Source organism: Desmodus rotundus, chromosome 12 (genome assembly GCF_022682495.2).
Source record: "Desmodus rotundus isolate HL8 chromosome 12, HLdesRot8A.1, whole genome shotgun sequence".
NCBI classification, from domain to species: domain Eukaryota; kingdom Metazoa; phylum Chordata; class Mammalia; order Chiroptera; family Phyllostomidae; genus Desmodus; species Desmodus rotundus.
The window spans coordinates 1,763,105-1,782,836 of record NC_071398.1 but is presented as its reverse complement, the minus strand read 5'-3'; the positions used below and the strand labels follow the sequence as shown (position 1 = coordinate 1,782,836).

Below are 19,732 nucleotides of genomic sequence, written 5' to 3'. Positions count from 1 at the left end.
GCTGTCCCCTCGCCGCGCCGGGTCGGACGCCAGGTCTGCGCGCCGCGGCTGAGCGCCCACTCGCTTTGCGGAGAGAGCCGCGGAGGGACCGGCGGGGGCGGCGACGGGCGAGCTTGGCTGGAGCCGGAGGAGGTGGCAGTCGGGAGCCAAACCAGGATCGGAATTCTTCCCGCAGCTCCGAGGCGCGCGCTCCCTGGTCAGGGATGGGTCCCGACGCGGCCCAGCCCCTGCCCCGCCCGCCCGGCACAGACTAACCTGCGGCTCCTCACCGTCCTGTGGTCGCGGAGGTAGAGGGAGGACTGGAACGATTGCCAGTAGCCCCAGGCGGGACCTCGCGTTCTGCGCTCCGAGCGCAGCGCCCCCAGCCGGAGCCGGGCAAGCCGGCAAGGGAGCGGGGCTGATTGGCGGCCGCTGGCGGCCGGGGGAGGGGGCGCCGCGCGGGGCCATGGCAGGTTCCGAGGCGTCCTAGCCCGAGCCCCAGCCGGATCCGAGCCCACGCTGCCGCCGCCGCCTCTCCGCGCCCGGGGCTCCGCGGGAGATGGAACAGTGGAACCAGCTCGGCGCCCTCGGATACCTGCCGCCGCTGCTGCTGCTCTTCGTGGCCGACGGTGAGCGCGGGAACTTTGCTGCCTGGGGGCTCGGGGATTCTCTCCAGGGCCACCAGAGCCAGCCTGCCCCGGTCGCCACAGCAGAGGAGGAGGAAGAAAAGGGGAAGGCTTCATGGTCTGGAGCCATCCCCGCGTGCAGCCCGGGCCTCAGGGGTAGGGGGCACAGAGCAGCGAAGTGTCGCCACCGCGGCGCGCCCGGGTCATTCGGAGCGGGACCGGGGCTCCAGCTGCGGAGAGGCGACGTGCAGGACGCGGGAGTTGGCACGCCCCAGCCCAGCCCGGGTAATGCGGTGGGCGCGAGCCAGAAGCGTAAGCCGGTCGTGGCGTCCGGGCCGACCCGGAGGGAAGCAGCCTGCGGCGGTAGCCGGTCACAGCGGCGACCCGGCAGAGCTCTAGCGAACTTCGCTGGCTCCTGGGACACGCGTGGAGCCGCAGGGTGGGAAGCACAAGGCCCGCGAGCCTGAGCCAGGCGTTTCGCTTCGGGTTGCCCCAGGCCCCCCCACCTCCGCCCCGCAGTTGGTCACGCCTCTCTCTTCCCCGCCCCCAGCTACATTTACCGAAGTCCCCAAAGATGTGACAGTACGGGAGGGAGACGACATCGAAATGCCCTGTGCATTCCGGGCTAGCGGAGCTGCCTCCTATTCGCTGGAGATCCAGTGGTGGTACCTGAAGGAGCCGCCGCGGGAGCTGCTGCAGGACCTGGCGCTCAGCGTGCCCGGTGGCGGGAGCAAGGTGCCGGCCCCCTGGGCCCTGGGGCAGGAAAGCTGAGCGACGCCCTGCCGGGCAGCCCATCTCTCACGCTCCCCATCCCCACTCTGTTACCCCAAATCCTGTTCATCCATTCACTTCTCCCCCAACCCCCCCCCCCGGAAGTCCACACCACGCCCCTAAAGAGCCACACTTCCCCCAGTTTGCCTGTTCTTGCTGGCTGACTGCGGGCCCAGCGTCTGATGGGTGCTGGCTGCTGGAGGGGGACCCCTTTCCCTGCCCTCTACCACTCTGAGGGCCCCGGGCTCTGGGCCGAATTGTCACGCTCCTCTGGGCCTGGATTCCAGAGGCCCACCGAGCACCATGCACAGGGAACACCCCCCCCCCCCGTCATCATCCCCAGGGAGGGCACCACAGCCCCTGTGCCTCTTAACCCACAGTCTCTAACGCACACCCTAGCACATGCGTGCACACGCACGCACACAGCGCCCCATCCCGAGTTACCGCTCCTGTCTCCCACTGAGCCCTGTCCAGATACGCCGGCCCTTCCATCCAGTTTCCCACAGGGTTTAGAGAACCACGCGGGATGGGGATGCTCCCCACCGCTGGCCTTCCAGCCTCCCCTCGTTGGCTGGCAGCGGTGCCCCGGCCTCTCCTCCTCAGCCAGGCACCACGCTTGCTGCACGCCCTGCTTCCTTCCGGGAACACTCCTGGAAATCCTGATGTCTTCCGTGCATTCGGCCCTGGCCGCTCCTGATCCCTTCCCTACACTCAGCCACCCTGGCCACAGCCCAGCGTTTTCAAGTCCCAGCCCCCCTGCGGAGGGTCCCCGTGCCAGAGGCACGTCTGCGTTCCCTGAGCCTGAAGGCCGAGAGCCTAATGTCTCCCTCTCTCCCTCTTTGCATTTTAGGTAACAAATAAGGATGCAACTAAAATCAGCGTAAGTGTGGAGTCCCGCGTGGGCCGCGGGAGACCCCTGCTGGCCGCCTCACGCCCTGCAGCCTCCTCCCTGCGAGAAAGGCTCAGCGGCCGGGCGGTGTAGGCACTTTCTTGCAGCCTTGCCGTGGCGGAGGCTCGGCGTGTCCAGGCGCCATCTGTTGCCAGTAGCGGGATTGGTTTCCCTTTTGTATAAATCGAGGGTCCCAGGCGTGACTCTCTTTCGTCCCCTCTGCGCTCACCTATAAAACTCTCCGTTGTCCACGCAGGCCCTGCATGTCTGCCTGCATCACCTCTTCTGGCCTTTCTCCCGCGATTGGCGCTGCTGCTCCTCCGTGGCAGGGAGGGTTGGCGGGGCGGGGGGTCCCTGCTCTGGCTGATGGGCCTCAGGCTGCAGGCCCCAGGTCGAAGTGCCAGGTGTTGTGGGCTCATGATGGGGGGTCGAGGGGGCGGGCAGTCTTGCCAGGCTTCACAGAGCTGGGGCTGTGGGGTGTGTAACTCAGGGAGGAGATGAGCCCAAGCTTTCCCAGCTGGAACGCGAATGCATCAAGGCCTGGAGACTTCCAGAGCTAGGTTCAGAGGTGAGGGGTCCCTGGGTGCAAGGTGAGGGCCACAAACCAGGTGCTTCCCTGAGTCCCCACCAGGCCAGGGAGGTGGGGGGTAAGTGCTTTGTCACTGGGAGCATCGGGCTGAACTAAGTAGCAGAGGGCCAGGGGGACCAGCAGCAGCCTCAGGATCCCCCGCCCCCTTGGGAGGGCAGAGGGTTAGCTGTGCAGGGCCAGGGGATGTGAGCAGGTAGGTATAGGGGCGTCCTCCGAGGGCAGGGTGACTTCCTGCGGCCACCACGCTGGCCCCCCGGGGTCTGGGGTGCAGAAATGTCAGTGGGGCCTGACTGACAGCGGGCCGTGGAGCCCTGCGGTCCATTCAGGCCCGGGGAGCCTTCGGTGAAGGTGAGGAGGAACGGGGACACAATGCAATGGGCGGGGCCACCTGGGTCCAGCTAGAGTTGGGGGCCCCATGCCCGGGGAAGACCAGGGGCGGAAGGACACCTGGGTCCCGGCGATGGGCACAGCTCGGTGGGGGAAGGGTCGGCGCTGCGGCGTGGGGGCGCTGGCAGGCGTGGGCGGCTTGCCCCTCCCGGCCTCCTACCCCAGGTCACCCTCTTGCAGACCGTGCGTGTCCAGGGCAACGACATCTCGCACCGGCTGCGGCTCTCCGCGGTGCGGCCGCAGGACGAGGGCGTGTACGAGTGCCGCGTGTCCGCCTACGGCGACGACGACACGCGGGAGCACACGGCCCAGGCGCTGCTGCGCGTGCTCTCGCGCTTCGCCCCGCCCAACGTGCAGGCCGCGGAGGCCGTGTCTCACATTCAGAGCAGCGGCCCGCGGCGCCACGGCCCAGCTGGCGCCTCTATCGCCAACCACGTGGGCACCACCGGCGCCGCGGGCCACACCACCTCCGAGCCCAGCCGCGGAGACAAGAGCCCGCCTCCCCGGAGCCCTCCTACCGCCGCTGCGTCCACGGCCCACACAGCCGCCACCACCACCACCACCACCACCGTGGGCGCTGCAGCTGCTGCTTCGTCCGCGTCGCCGCCCTCTGGCCAGGCGGTCCTTCTGCGGCAGAGGCATGGCTCCGGTAGGTAAGGGTGGGCGCTGAGAGGGGCAGGCTGGCCGGGCCGCGGGGCGGGGTGACCCCAGGGATGGCCACAGCAGTCATCTGCGTGTGCGTCCTCGCCGAAGTTGGTAACTTGGGTGCCCCAGGACCCGCCTTGGGCAGCCTCGCTGGGGCTCTCTCTCTTCGCTGCTCTCCTGTCGGCTGCTAGAAGCCTTCACGCAGTGCACTTGTGGATGTGCGGGCTGGGGCACGGGGAGCCTTCTCTAGACGCGGGTTGGTGTGTCTGGATGCCGCCTGACCCCACTGAGCCGCATGGGCGGCCGCTGGGTAGCCTCTGGGGTCTTTGTGGACATCCAGGGTGGCCTTAGACACAGGCTGCGAGTTTCCACCCTCCGTGTTAGTTTAAGACAGCACTGGCTGTGGAGACAAACCAACCCGGAAAGGCCAGCGGCTTTAACACAGAGGCAATGCATTGTTCCGGTTCACCGGAGTCCCGCTCTGGACTCGGGGGGTGGAGCTGCCCCAGGCAGTCCAGGGGCCCAGATGAGAGAGATGGTGCCGTCTGCAACCAGTGGCTTCCAGGGCCACTCACTCTGGGCACTGGCCCGCAGCCCACAAACAAGGGAGGAGAGGCCGCGTCTCTCGGAGGCTACACTGTATACAGTTCATTGATTTCCTTCTGATGCATTTCCTTCTGATGTACCTCCGGGTCGAACCCAGAGCTGAGTTCCTAATGCACAAGGTGGGCCAGGGGCTGGGTCAGGTGGGTGGTCTGGCTGTTTCCATCTGGCAACTCCGGGGCTGGCTCCAGCCCACCTGCCCGCATAGCGGCCTGGCGAGCAGCTGCTGCTGGGGGGAAGCCAGACGTCCCGGGCGAGGCTGTGCCACTGTTTTTCAGGTGGGCTCCTCCAGTAATGCTGGGTCGGGGGGGGGGGGGGTGGGCGCTTATGTGAATCCCTGTCCTTCAGCTACTGCATAGCCCAGCCAAAACCCTTCCCACGGCCCGTGTGGGCCCAAAGCAGCCGGACACGTGTTTTGCACTAAAAGTTTACATGCAAAAGCTCACTTATTTCACATTTCATTTGTCAAGAGACGTTTTGATATTTGTGCTTAAACAGAGCCGGGGCTGGATGAGGGCAACAGAGCGGCACGGGAGGCGGGGCTCCTTCTTAGCCACGCCTGTAAATCTGGCCCCCCGATTAATCTGAATGCTGACCTATTTTTCATGAGCCATTTGTTGCTGGTTGCTGTTTCTGGGGAAAAAAAGAGAAAAAACAAAACAGAGTACCTCCCAGACCAACCCTTTAAACCGGGAAAGGTGCCGAGGCGGACCCTCGATGGGCCTCCAAGAGCACGGTTTGTGACAGACGGCTCACTCGTCAGCAGGGGGCTCCCCGCTGCAGGGAGCTGGGGATCAGATCTGTGGTGTGTGGACCTCTAATTAGCCGTGGGCGCCGGCTGCAAGGAGAAGCCCCAGGCCCCTGCAGAGAGCCAGATGGGTGTGGTACCCAGCTACCTGGAGCCCACACAGAGAACGGGTTCTCCGTGTTTCAATTAACAATGAGGGAAAGACGGCCAAGGCCAAGGGTGTGCTGGCATTGGAGAGGCTGTTACCGCCAGGAGTCATCGAGGGGAGCATCCTTGGGTGTCGCCATGGCAACCGTAAACCAGGGCAGAGGGGTCTCCCAGCGAGGAGAAGGCTGTCACTCTGGACCCTTGACCCCGGTGGATGACAGAGCCGGCAGAGGTGGTACCGCAGGCCAGGCACAGGCACCTGCCCTTCCCATCGCCCGGACCCTCGGGGACCTGAAACCATCACCTGAAATCAACACTCTTCCCCCAAACTCTGATCCAGCTGGAGGCTTGTCGTTAATGAGAAAGCGAGTCTGGCAGGAGTTGCCCCAGAAAACCGAGCCCCTGAAAGGAACAAAGAAAGGATTTCATAAAGGATGTGGCCGGGACTCGCAGCGGCGAGAGATGTGCCCTCCCCACTGACAGCAGCCATCATGGGGATTACCGGCCACACACCACCCTCTCATCAGGGTTGCCGTGAGCGGGGACCGGCGATGGTCACCACAGTCCCACTGAGGAGTGTCAGGGCACCCACGTGACTCCAGGACAGAGCCATCTGTGTCCGTCCCTATCTGGCTGAGGCAATCACAGGAGGCTTCCTGTAGGTGGTGTGATTTCAGGGATCTTTGTCTTCCTGTGTAGGTCAGTCCTGGGAAAGTTTCTGAAGGCGTCAACTCCCCCCCCCTTCCCCCTCCCTGGACCCCATGGAATGAGAAAGTCACACCAAATGGAGTGGGTGGTCTTTGTCCGACACTGAGTGGTCAGTCGGGTCCCGGCGCAGCATTCATTCTCTCAGACGCTGGGAAACCCCGAAGGGAGGACAGAACAGCTGCACTATGACTGTAGCGATGGTAAATAATGCAGAACTTGCCTTCGACTGAGCACCTACCGACTGAGCACCTACCGAGTGAGTGCCCCGTGCAAGTCTCACGGCTCTCCCTCCTCTCCGCAGCTCTGCCTCCCTCCTCCCGCCTCATGTGATCAAACAGCCCCTCCCTGGGGCCCAGAGCCCTCCCCCAGCCGGGTGCAGCCTCCAAGAGACAGTGGAGAGCCAGCCTTTCTAAATGTCACCGGGAGCCCAACCCAGCAAGAAGCTTCTCATTAGACCGCCAGGTGCACGTTTTTGAAGCTCTGAGTGTTAAGGCGTCCCCAGGCGCCCGTGGGCACAACCGAGGTCGCGTGCCTCTGTAATGCAATATTGACGAGCTCTGCCCCCCGCCGCGCAGACAGAGGTGGGGGCTGGACGGGGGGCCCCAACACCTGAGCTTTATGGGAAATGCAGGCTTGCTCTTAAGACACCTTTGCAGCCCGGAGGGACAAAGTATCATCTTTTCTGTCCCCAGTGCTGTGCTGACTATTACCAGGCATCTCTGGGAAACTTATCCAAGGCAGTGAGAAGTTTCCCTTTGTTTTACGTAAGGGCTGCAGGCAAACAGGCCATCCCCAGGAACCGCCAATTGCGGCCTGATCCTGCTCATCTTTGGCGCCGGCGCTTCTGGGAGGGAAGGCGTGCTGGCACACCACGATGGACTCCCCGATTTGGCCTCCTCTGGGTCAGGGTTTAGCGGCTGTTGGGCAGTGAGCCGTGGACGTAGCTTCAGGAGCGTGAGGTCTGCGCGTTTCAAAGCTTTTCCCCACCATCACCGTGCCTGCGGGCTCTGCCCTGGGCAGCTCAGATGCGGCCACGTTGCCGGAAGGGCCGGCGTGGCCAGGAAGGCCAACTGTCTGCAGGGCCCACCTGAGAGCACCCAGGGCCCAGTGAAGGGCGAGGCCAGGGAAGTGACCCAGGCAAGGCCAGCCCTCCCAGGGTCCCCCCACTGTGTGGGGGAAGGCAGCGCAAACCCGAGAGACGCTGAAGGCAGTCCGGAGGAGGCTCGACTCCCCACCCTTTCCGACCATCTCTGGTTCTTCTCCTGACATTTCGGATCTTCCTTGCTGTTCGGCTAGCTGGCTCGTAGGCGAGCCCGGCTTTGAATGCCGACCCATCTTCCCCGTGTCTCGGGGCCTTGCAGCAGCTCCGGCCGCCCAGGATCATGCAGGTCCGCGACTTCATAAGAACCGTGCCGCTCACCTCCCGCACCATCCGGCTGGATCTGAACCCCGACCCTTCAGCAGTTCCTGCATCTGTCATCATCTGGTCATCACCAGTGCCCACGCCGGAGAGCGAGTGGCAGGATTAGGCCACCCACGGAGAGAGCCGAGCCAGCACACGGCCTGCGTCTGGAATGTGCTCACAGGATGACGGTGCTCGGCAGCCGTGGCGGTGGCTGTGGGACTGGCTGGCACAGACAGCCCAGGGCCCGTTATGAGCCTGCTGGCTGCTCCCGCTGCTCCGGCCCGAGACTTCCCTCTGAGACCTTCTCCCTCCACACATGCTGTGAACGTGGACCTTGAGGGACAGGAGGAAGTGATGGGCCTTCCGGACAGAAAGTGCCATCAGGCTGCGAAAGGCTGGGCGAGGGGCTCTTTCTGTCCTTCTCTCTCTGTGCCATTTCTTCTTTAGGACTTTATTTAATTTTAGGGAGAGGGGGAGGGAGGGACAAAGAGAGGGTGAGAAACATTGATTGGCTGCCTTCTGCACGCCCCCCCCACTGGGCACAGAACCCACAACCCAGGCACGTGCCCTGACCGGGAATCGAACCTGCGACCTTTTGCTTTTCGGGACCATGCGCAGCCCACTGAGCCCCACCGGCCAGGGCGGTCTGTGCCATTTCAAGGGGGAAGGCAGGAAGTGGGGAAGACACCACGCCCTGTCCTTGCCTGGAGGTGGCTGTTTCCCGCGAGTCTGGTGCTCAGCGAGGTCATCATGGCTTCTCGTGTCCCACCACAAACGACACCGCCCGTGTGTGGGCCTGGCTGCCCTGCCTGCTGTGCCGGCTGCCTCCCGCAGGGGGCGGTGGCAGCGGCAAGGGGGGGAGAGTGGTGTGCAGAGTGGAGAGGGCGACAGAGTTGATGTGGGGAGACCATGTCAGAGACAGCGATCCAGCCCAGAGCCGGCAGGGCGGGTACACTGTCTGGATGGAGGGACAGGCCGGAAACCAAGTAGCTGTGGGTGAGCGAGGGAGCGGAGGAGAGACTGGACCGCTGGGAGGGCCGGGTGGGAGGGGACAGGGACGGTGACAGAGGTAGGAGGGAGGGAGACATGTGCACACAGGGTGCAGGTTGGGTTTTGCAGAAGGGGTTGGTGCTGCGGACTGAAAGCTGCCTGCTCCGTCCTGGAAGGAGACCTCCGGGACAGAGGTCCCGGCTGGTGGCCTGGCCCAGAAGTCCCCAGCCTGCCCCAGCCCCGCTTCCTCCGCCTGCGGGTGGCCCCACCATCCCTCCTGCTGAGGAAGGGAGCAGGGGCCCCCATCTCTGCTGGACCCCGGGGTACGTGGGCAGACGCAGCCAGGCCGGGATTTGATTATCATTATCCACGTAAAAGTGAGTGTGGATACACTTCTGCAAGCATTTAACAAATTAAATCTCCAGGTGGGCGGATGAATCACTGGGGTCGCATTAGAGACTAATGTAACAGAAACACTCCGGTCAACAGTAACTCACAGCGCAGCCTGGTCTGCAGAGGCGCGCTGGCAGCGTGGCAGCTCCGGCGCGCTAATTTTATTTAATGAGCACCTGTTACAGGATTTTCAGAGCAGTATCCCTGGGCAATTAAACCACGTTAACCTTTGCAGTGCAATTGTGTTTCCAAAGACAAGTCCTCCGTGGGAAACAGGAAGGTGGGTGCAGGCGCCCTTGAGGTGGGGGCTGGAGGGAAGAGCCGCTGTGTCCTGGCCCCCGGCGTGGTGGGTGTGCTGGGCATGAGGACTTGAGCCCTTCCTCCCTGGTACTCTGGCCTCTGGCCGTCTTCCCTGCCTTGGCTTGGCCAGGCCCAGCTCTGCCTCCACGGAGCAGGCATTGATTAAGTGCCCACTGTTTGCCTCACTGGAGGGGTCTGGGGCACGTTCTGCCCTGAGGGACACAAAGGCCAGGGAGGGGATGCATTGGATTTCAGCGGGACTGTTCCCCTCCATAGGGGGCGGGGTCTGTGAAGCGAGCCCCCAGCACCCCAGCGCCCACCGGTCCATGGGTTTCAGATCGGAAACAGGCCCTCGACAGCCTCCTGAGAGAGGTTCCCAAACGGAGGTTCTTGGAACCCTGGGCCCCTAGCCCCACCCCCAGCTTCTATCAGGGCTCCTCCCCTCCAACTGGCTTCAAATACTGGGGTTCCAGGCAGAGTTAGCTTGGAAAGGGGGTCGTACTGCTTCAAAGGGTTCGTTCAGAAGCCTATCTTATCGTTCAGATAAGAGTCCAGAGATTTACATACATACAAATATATCCGAGTGTGCGAGTTATACAAAGTATCTAACGCATCCAACTATGTTTCTGTATTTTTAAAAAGATCTGTATAACGTCACGTTCTAAGGGAAGAATTCGGAGTGGTTTGTTTACAGAGTGACAGGCGCCTCACAGAACAAACCTTTTCAGTAAAGGGATTGGAGGGAGGGGAAGTGGCAGTGGAAGAGGGGAGCTCGTTGGAGAACTTAGACGCAGAGGGGGGCGCACGGGGTCTGGGCGGTGAGTGAGACTTGTGTTCATTCGTTCGACAGGTGTTTTGAGAGCGTTGCGGGGTGCAGGCGGGGAGTGGGGGGATAGGGGTCCAGGCCCTCCTGTGCTTCGCCCCAGGAAAGACACCGATCAAAGGGTGCTCAGATGGAGCCCAGAAATGGACTCAGTCTGGAGGTCCTCGGCCGGGCCAGGCAAGGCGGCTTAGGTCTCCAACCTGAGGTGAAGTTGTCAGGGATGTGGCGTCTGCTTTGCATTTGTGAAGGGCCCCATGGCCTCTGGCTGGGTGGGTGCCCAGCTGGGGGTTGGGGTGGGTAGCTGGGTAGCAGTGTGGTCTCTGCCCAGGTGAGCCCTGGTGTGGTGAGGGGGGTTAGAGGGTCAGGGATCGCCTGGGGCAAAGGCGACGACATCTAGGCAGGGGAATAGCATGAGCCAAGAGTGGGAGGCCGGGAGGCAGGGCAGGGGCAGGTCAGGCACAGCTGGCCCAGGAACGGGGCCAGGAAGGGTGTCCAGCCAGAAAGGAGCCTGGACTCCCTTTGTAGGGGCCTGGGCGCCGTGCCCACCCACCACACACACCATCTCGGCAGGCGTCACCCACCCCGAGCTTTGTCCTGCAGCCCGGGAGCAGCTGCCCAAGGCTGGGCCCCGACAGGCCAGCAGCTAGCCGAGCACAGGCCCGAGGGGCCCATGTCTCGTCCACTCTCTTGCACCTCTGCCCTCGCACACAGCTTTTCTCCCAAACGTCTCTATTCCCTTCACAGCCCAGCGGCCTCTGTTGTTCCTCGTCTCTGCCTGGTTATCAGCGCACGTTAATTTCACGGCAGAAATTAATTCTGTCCAATTCCGGGAGCTCGATTACTCCTCGCTGACTCCCTTTGAATAGAGATCCTTGAAGAGGCTTTAATTAAAACGCGGGCGAGGGAAACAGCCTCCACGCAAGGCGGCACCTGCCCACTCAGCGAGGCTGGGCCACCTGGCCTGCCTGGCGCAGTGTCTGGGGGCACAGAGAGCCAGGGTGGGGCAGGCGGTGGCCGTCAGGAATGTCGTCGTCGCACAGCCACGTAGGGAAAAGGTGGGTCGGAGACCTGGCCTCCTGGATCCCACACCAGAGCTGGCAAACTCAGACAGCCGCCCAGGGCCAGGCTGGGTGGCGGGGGCAGGGCAGCAGGCTGGGCAAAGGGAGGCCTGGCTGCACCAGGGGCCCGGGCGGGACCTGGCGGCCACCCTGGACCCAGGTTGGGGTTGGGGGGCCTGGGGAGCAGCACGTGGGGACATCTTCCGAGAAGGGCAGGGGCTGCCGGCCCTGGGGCTCAGTGGGCAAGCCGGCCCGGGTGCGGGGTCCTGGGCCTTCCCGGTAGACGCCGAATCTCTGCTTTTAGGCAAAAGCCTCCCGAGTGGCACGTGTTTGATGGTACGTTAAAGTCTTTAGGACTCCGTGGGCACTAAGCCAGGCCCTTCTGCAGACCAGACGGAGTCCTCACGCCGCTTCCTGGTCCCTGTGCCCAGCCCCTGGGCTCCCGTAGGAGACAGTGCTTTGCGTCCCCTGAGGCAGGGATGGGGAGGGTGGGGAAATGGTGAAGAGGAGTGAGGGGTCTGCCTACAGGAGAGCCCCTGACACTGCGCTTGGCTCTGGCCGGCATCTTCTGGACCACATCCACACCCCCCAGACTGTGGCCAGAGTGACTCTTAAGTGCTCCCCCTGCTCGACTCCACAAGCCCCCGAAAACCCGGAAAGGGCCTTCCAGCACCCTGGCCCCAGGAGGCACCAGGAGGGAGCTGTCTCCTTGGCAGGGCTCGGCCGCGGGCTCCACACATGTGTGGAGGGGTCCCAGGATGGAGCAGGGCGGGGGCCAGCTGCGACGGGAGCAGGAGTGAGAGCCGTCTGCACCCAGTTGCCGCAGCCAGACAGGCCTCCACCCTGTGCGAGGTGGAGGTCCAAGTGCACCCCAAAAGGCCGGCCGAGTCTGAGTGTTGCCTCTTGGGGCAGGCCCGCTCCTCCCCTGGCAGGGGCCGCAAAGGGGGGCTGCCCAGGGCATGGACAGCGCTCAGCAGGGGCACCCCACCCAGCTCGCTAACTCCTTGGCCAACCAGCCCTCATTTAAAAGACTCGGTGACAGCAGGTGGCCTTGCTCTGCTTGACACAGGACGGCCTGCCCTGGAGCCCCTCGCCCGTGTCCTTGGGTTAGGACAGCCGAGTCTGCTGGAGCAGCCGCTCCATCCATGGGGCTGCCCCGCACGAGTGTGTGGGGCCCCAGGGCAGCGCCGGCCGGGGGCGCAGGGCTGCAGGGCCGTGCTCCTCGGGGTCAGCCTGTGGGCCGCCGCCCCCACCCAGCCCAGGCCACCAGCGCCGGAACGCTCCTGCCCCCGTTTCTGTGCTCAGAGCCAGCCCCCAGTTGTGTTGGGACGGCGCTTGCTCCTCTCGGCCCCGAAACGAATCGTACGGGTTGAGCTGCTGCAACACCTACAGCAGCCACTGAGCAACCCCAGGCCGAGGGGCCCCGAATCTCGAATCTCGGCTGCTGCTCCTCGGCCACCGGCAGGCCTGCCGTGCTCAGCCCCCAACGGGGAGGGGCTGCAACCCTGTCCTGGCCACTGCTGGCGTGACGGGCTGCCGCCCCCGGCAGGGGCTGAGGGGACCATCTGTGGCAGGGGCACTTTCGGGGTTCCGGCATCTCCTGCACTCCCTCCTCTCACTGACCCTGGGGGAAGCACCCCGCCTTCCAGGGAGAAGCCTGGGGTTCCCAGGTGGGCTTTCCTCTACTTCCAACAGATGAGGACCCCAGCGACAGGCAGGTGGAGAGCTGGGCGGCAGCCCAGGGGAGCAGGAGGAAGGCACGTGTGACCATGCCAGGGGCAGGCCGGGGGCTCAAGTTAGTGACCAAACTGGAGAACCAGGTGGGAGGGGCCTCCTGCCAGAATGGTGCTAGGGCCACGCCTCAGGGACACTAGCCCCCTCTCCACCACCAACCAGTGACTTGAGCTCCCCACTGTGACCCCAAGCACGGGACTGGGTGCCCCGAAGCAACCTTGTGGGTGCCCAGCTGTGTGCGGTTCAGGCAGGAGTGGGAGGGGCTGGAGTTGTATGCAATCATGGAGACTTTCTGAAGGAGGTGTGGGGGGACGGTCTTAAACACTGAGGGCACTTCATAGCATAGTATGGGGGGCAGGGGTGGGAGAGGGAGTGCACTGTCTTTTTAGTCAACAAAAACGAGGGCTGGGACTCGGCCTCCCCTCAAGCACAGCCCACTTGAGGCTGGACGCCCCGCTGTCTGACCAAGCTGGTCCCTGAAACAGCCCCTGTGAAGTGGCCAGGCTGAGGGATGTTTCATGGGCCGGTCTGCTCTCAGACCATGAATCAGGCGCCCAGTAACCCTGCCGTTTTCTGGTCCCCTGCAGGCACTGGTCCCACCTACACCGCAGACCCGCTCCTGTCCCTGCTCCTGCTGGCTCTGCATAAGCTCCTCGGCCTGCTGGCCGGGCACTGACCGGGGCTGCGTCCAGGTCCTGCGCCCCTCCGCGGGGCCAGCCTGCCTGCCCAGCCCCGGGGTAGGAGGAGGACCGTGTCGCTGATGGACACAGAGAGATGGAGAGAAGCATGACCAAGTCCACCTGGAAAACAAACCAATCACATTGGGGGGGCGTTACGCCGCTGCGGAGCACCTGAAGCAACACATCCAGTTTCCACGCGAGGCGGGGGGCTGGCCCGGGCCGGACGCCTGGGGTCGGCCGGTTTCTGCTTCCAGTATTTTCTTTTCTCCACTTCGCCTCCACATCTTCTTTTTGCACGAACTGTCGAGCCGCCGTCTCCAGGACACGATGGGAAAAACGTTGGCTCACCACCTTTCTGACAAAGCAAAATATTTTCAGTAGATTACTGTGTTTCGGAATTTATTTTCATTTACTTTTTTCTTTGGGGGCTTGCCTTTTTTATTAAAGTAAATTATTTCTTTTGAGACATTTTGATTAAAAAAAGATACATCGTATCATAATTAAAATTCACTGTCAATAATATTTATTTTTAAATAAACACCGGAAACAGGGCCCGACACTTGTTTCTACACTGTATTATATATTGCTGAGTAACAGTTGAATAAAAAACGACTTTGAAATAAGCTCTCGACAGGCATGTATGAATGTTAAGCCTCGGGATGCCCTGTTCTGTGGAGCCAGCTGCCCCCTCCAGGGAAGGGGGCAGCTGGCCCTGGCCCGGGCCCCCCCTGCCAACAGGAGCACCCACCCAGCCTCCCCCAGGGACAGGGGCCTTGGGGAACCAAGTGACGCCCCAGCCAGGGGAATAGGAGTTCCCTGGGAAGAGGCGTGGTATCGATCGAGTCAGCCTCTCTCCTTTTAAGCCAATGAACCAACCCATTAGCCCGCTGGGAGATACATGTCCATGTGTATTCGCTGTTGCTAAAGTCTCCGCTGGTTGGAGGGGAAATTTGGGGCTTACGCGGGGCCTCCTTCCACACCCCCTGCATCTGGAGATGGCTTCCAGCCTCTGAAACGCGCGTGTTTGTGGCAGGCCCTGCACGTCTTACAGGGGCAGACGCGCCTCGGGGGCTGTGGTTCTTCACTCCCTGACAGGGTCGCATCCAGAGCCCCATCTCATGGATTTGTCCCAAGCCAAGCGAATTTTTAAAGCAGCTGCGTGTCGTTGAGGTTGCTCCGTGGCTCCGGGTGAGGACCGCGACCCCTGCATCCACGTGACGGGCTCTGGCCAGTGAGCTGTGCACAGAAGAGACTTCCAGTCCAGGCAGTTGGTTGCCCGTGCGAGACCCAGGCCTTCTTTCCCTCGGAGAGGAGAGGAGGGCTGGACGACCCGCGACGGTCAACACGGGAAGTGAGTTCTGAGCCGTCCGAGTCCCGCGGTTCCACGGTGCGCAGAGCCTCCCCTGCTGGCCGGCACTGGAACTGCACCGCGATGTGACACATAACCCGGCCCCGCCCACCTGCTCGGCCTGGGACTGCGGTACCTGCCTGGGGAAAGACAAAAGACAGGTGCCTTTGGGCCGACACCCCCCTCCCCCGACGCAGAGACCCCCAGCGTGGCGCTGATGGGCGGGGCCGCTGCTCTGGTGGATACATTAAGTTGTCTCACGTTTCATCTCTATTGATCAGTGCCAATCGAGCCACAGATCTAATGATTTCGTCTGGTGGATAGTGGGTCTGGCCAGAAGGATCATCCCTCTTCATAGTTCAGTCGATACCGCCGTGGGCTAATGTCAAGGTGAATACAGGCCGTCTGTGCGTGAAATGAACATGGCTGTCACCGACGCCAGGTGGAGTGGAAGCGACGTGTCCATGACAGGGTGACGTTGGGCCAGACCGCTCCAGGGACCGGGCCGGGGAGCCGTTTCCCATCACAGCAACCAACCCCGTCAGCCACCCGCCTGGTGTGCTGTTCACACGGGTGGAGGCAGGTGTGCCCTGGGCAGCTGCCGCTGGCTCTGCACACACAGAGGAACGGGCCCTGACGTCTCCTCCTGGGGACAAGGGATTTCGGAAAGGAAATCGTGGACAAGGCTGGACACCTTCGCTGAAGTGGGATCTTGACCCCCGAACAGAAGAGAGTGGAAGCCAGACTGAGGCTGAGGATAATGAGGGTCCGCAGGAGGCCACAGCAAACCCCTCAGACCCCAGGGACCAGCCGCCCTGCCGGGTCAGTGCCGGGGACTTGGAGGAAGGTCCAGTCAGGGGTGCACCCGCGGTTCCACAAGCAGGCGGGTGGGCACCCGGGCGTGTGCTCCCTGGGGGTCCCCGTGGAGCACTCCAAGTTGAGGACAAAGAGTGGGGAGCCTGCGCAGAGTGTAAGGGGACACACCAATCAGGGGGGACAAGTACCCACCAAAGACAAAGCCACAGTTCAAACTCACCACCCAGAACACCTTTGCCTTTGGATTTTATTTGCAGCCCAAGCCCGGCGCAGACAGCAGTTCAAGGACAAAACGGTTCCTTTCCATTCGGGAAGAATGCACAGTGGGCGACTGAGAAGCCCTAGTCCCAGCCTGCGAGGACCGCCCGTCGATTGCAGGGACTGCGGAACAGTGAGTCAGCATTGCCACCAGTGCCACCACGGGGGCCAGGGGGCACGGGGTGCAGAGGAAGGTGCTGGGGAGCGTGCTGGGGGAGGCAGCCAGGCCATACCCACAGGAGGAGCTGTGCACTGCAGTCCCTGGGTGAGGGCACCTTGTGTCTCTGACCCACGTGGGTCTTGCAGGCGGCACACAGCAGCTGTCCCCTACAAGACAGCAGGCTCCGCACTTCCCCGCAGGCCCGACCACTCCTTGTCCCGGCGGTCCTGCCTCCTGCAGGGGCAGCCTGTGAGCACCTGTGGGCAAATCCGAGTGCATGCAGGAGGCCCACCTGTCTCCACCCAGCACCCCCCAACCCAAGGCCTCTGACAGGTGCCGGGCACCATCGCCAATCAGAAGGCAGGGGGCTGACACACAATAGTTGGGGGGGGGACCCAACCACGCTCCCACGCCAAAGCAAGTAATTGATGTTTCGAATGACACGTATCCAGTTTTCGAGTTAATAACACAGAGAAGTTAAATTGGATTGTAGATAACCTGAGTTTTCTTTTTCTGGCAAACATTAATTTTTTCTGGGCCTTTTTTTTGTAAACGACACATTAGAGCACTCCAAATTTCCCATTTTGCTCTGGAAAGTCTGCCGTGTGCCCACAACACATTCTACCAACACACTCGTAGCTACACAACCGACTGGTTCCCTACCGGGCCGTTTGCAGCGGAGCATACCCCTGCCCCTAAATTCCAAAAGGTGTGGTATTGACATTCTAGCCCCGCTCCGCCGACCCAGCACTGCGACCCTCGACGACGGTCACAGTTCGATCCTGCCGCCACCACCTCCCACAGCTGCTCCAGGTCCCAGGGACCGGGTGCTCGCACTAAGGTCGGCCACAGTCAGTTTCCAGAACGTTAATGCCCATCACATGGACCGTCAGTTTTACAGGGAAGTCTCTCTGTTAGCAGCAAACCCCAATTCCATCTGAGGGATCGACTGCCTTTAGAGCTGCAAAAGGATTCCAGACCAGGGGTGGCCACTGGGGAGGAGGCGGCCAGGCTGCGCTTCAAGGCAGGGCTCCCCCCGGCAGGAGAAGCCAGATCGCAGATGCGCAAAGAATTGACGCAGATCAGTGCAGCGAGGGGTTCAGGCTGAGAGGCACTTCCTTACGTTGCTCAGAGACACGGTGCTGAGTCTTCCACCCGCCGGTTCCTGCTGCAGCTCTGCAGCAGGGAGACCCCTTTGAGCCTGCAACCCACTCCTGGGGGCTGCAGCAATGGGTGGCGGGGGCCTCGGGGCTCCCTGTGGGAGACGCTCGATCAAGCCGGCCCAGGCTTCCCTGCCCGTCCCTCTCTGTCAGTCTCCCAGCGCCGAATAGGAGGTATATGATAGAGTACCAGATGACAGGCCATCACGGATGGCCGGATGGCCGGATGGCCGGATGGATGGACAGATGGATGGACGGACAGATGGATATGGAGGCAGAGACACAGACAGAGATTTTCAGAGTGTCAGACTCACGCCCACACCATCACAAACACTGGTGGCTGAGCTGGTAGCACACGTCAGTCTCGGGGGGATTACTCAGATCCCCAAAGGAGGCATGTGAGCGTTCTTTTAAGCGTGAGCTCCTGCAGCCTGTGCAAAATAGGATTTGCGTCCCGATTTTATTGCTTGGAGGAAGAGAAGCACACGCACACGGGTTGGGGGGTGGGGGACCGCCAGGGTGGCAAAAGTTTACGTCTCCAGGACAGGGGGGACTCCTGTGCACTTACTGCCTGAGAGGTTTGACTTTCCATGACGAACATTTATTACTTTCTTTAATTAAAGAAAAGATAATTTTACCAAAAAAAGGAAAAGTCCACTTACAAAGCTGCAACTTCCCTGCGGTGTTCAGAAGAACATTTTCTCTGTGCAGAGGCTGCCCCAGCATGCGGTGCTTTTCAGTCCCAGCCCTGGGTGGCTGAGGGCGCATGCGCTGAGCGGGCAAGGGAGGCCTGGGAGCTGGCAGGGCCACCACCCCCCAAAGGTGTCAGGAAGGAGTAGAATCTGTTTGGCCAAACACTGGAGGGGTAGCCACCAGGACCCGGGGGTGGGGGGGAAGAGAGGCTGGGGACGTGGGAGGTCTGCTGAAGCTGGCATGGCTACTTTTATTCACTCAACAAACACACTGATTAGCGCTCTGTCATCGGCCCTGTGTAGGAGGAATAAATGACTGTGCCCCCCACCCCCACTCCACGCTCACACACAAAGGAGTCAGCGGTCCCTTGGGAGGGCTGAGCACCTCCACCACTGACCAGAATTCAGACTTGACTGTGGTAAGCACAGTGGCGGGGTAGAAAGGGACCCTGGGGCAGGGGAATAACTGTGACAGGGTGTGGGGGAGGGACAGCAGGGGCCCATCCAACACCCCAGGAGGTGGGTGGAAGTGGCATTTGAGCTGGGCCTTCAGAGGCCTCCCTGCCTCTCCATGGCGCCTGGAGAGTCCCCATCAGACTCAAAGGTAGCCGGGTCCCCCTGCACGGGAGCTGCTGCTGTCAGGGCCAAGTGTGGCGCTTTCTCCTGCGGCCGTCACCAGAAGGGGCAGCCTCCTCGCGTCTTTCCGTGAGGTACGTTGAGCTGTGGGAACAAGAGCCCGTGGGTCTCCGGAGGTCTGAGCACAAGGCAGCCTGGGGGGTGTCTCAGCCCACCCGCAGGCCAGACGCCCCTCTGGGGCGCATGGTGACACCCAGCAGCAGCTCAGGGAGGGACGCCCGGGAGGCAGACAGCACCTGGCCCGGTGAATCACAGAGCCCTGGGGACAGATGTAGGGGAGCTGGGTACACAGACCACACATAACAAGGAGCACTGAGCTCAGATACAACTGCAGGCTCCTCAGAGCCGGGGGCCTGCACACGGGCCGGCTGGGACACGGGAGGCACGGGCAGGCAGCGTGGAAAAGGAAAACCGGTCACGTGGATGAGAAACTTTCCATCCCCCCGGAAATGGGTGAGGCAGACTAAGAAAACAGTTTCTCTGTCACGAAATACTCCAGCAATTGGCTTTATTTATTAAGAGATACCTGGCGTCTGGCTACCGCGTGCGTTTTCTATAAAATAGAAACCGTTGCACCGGAGAGACAACTCAGAGGCCTGGTCCTCGCTGGTGACCGCAGATGAAGTGCCCGGGTCCCAGGGGCCACTGGTGAGGAGTGAAGGGGCATGTACTAGCAGACCAGCTGCGAGCTCCCGGGAGACCCTCCACTCAGCCACTGCGACATGGGGCCAGCCGCCGGTGCCCTCAGCTGGGCCACTTAGGCCAGGGGAGGCGGACATTCGACCTGCTGTGTGTTGTGACCGGAGCAGACGCTGTCGGTGCCACACAGGATGACGTTCTCCTGGCCCGTGTGGCCTCGTAGCCCTGGTGGGCACTCCGGACGCTGACTGAGGCCTCAGCCCCGGGGCAGCGAGGCTGACGAGGGGAGCCCGGGGCATCCCTGGGCGGCTGGGGCTGCGCCTCACGACGGGGCTGGACCCAGGCCACGAGAGCCACCACCACCCTTTGTCGCCCACACCTCGGTCTCCTCGCTCGTACCAACCGCCTGCCTTTGCTCAGGGCCCTGCTGCTAGGGACCGGGGATCCCAGGCGTCCAAGAAGAAGGCCTCTCTCAGTCACTTTAGCTCTTCTGGGACCTTTGCGCTTCCATACACATTTTACAATTAGTGTGCCGGTGTCTACAAAAC

General features: G+C 62.2%; 1 protein-coding gene across 2 annotated transcripts; it reads left to right on the top strand.

The window, feature by feature from the left end:
* Positions 1–440: 440 nt before the first annotated feature.
* VSTM2B (V-set and transmembrane domain containing 2B) lies at positions 441–14,058 on the top strand. 2 transcript variants are annotated; one of them, XM_024551386.4, is made up of 5 exons: positions 441–608; positions 1,156–1,340; positions 2,227–2,256; positions 3,422–3,890; positions 13,383–14,058. In XM_024551386.4, exons 1-5 carry the CDS (start codon positions 539–541, stop codon positions 13,469–13,471), a joined length of 843 nt encoding a protein of 280 aa, XP_024407154.2. In that variant the 5' UTR covers positions 441–538; the 3' UTR covers positions 13,472–14,058. The 2 variants fall into 2 exon arrangements, with proteins under 2 accessions (XP_024407154.2, XP_053770782.1); XM_053914807.2 differs by lacking the exon at positions 2,227–2,256.
* Positions 14,059–19,732: the final 5,674 nt, after the last annotated feature.

Bases quoted from the DNA above. Each gene is read 5' to 3' on its own strand.
- VSTM2B (XM_024551386.4), top strand. From the start codon at position 539: ATGGAACAGTGGAACCAGCTCGGCGCCCTCGGATACCTGCCGCCGCTG. The intron at 2,257-3,421 runs GTAAGTGTGGAG...ACCCTCTTGCAG, and splicing joins AGGATGCAACTAAAATCAGC to ACCGTGCGTGTCCAGGGCAA. The intron at 3,891-13,382 runs GTAGGTAAGGGT...GGTCCCCTGCAG, and splicing joins GCGGCAGAGGCATGGCTCCG to GCACTGGTCCCACCTACACC.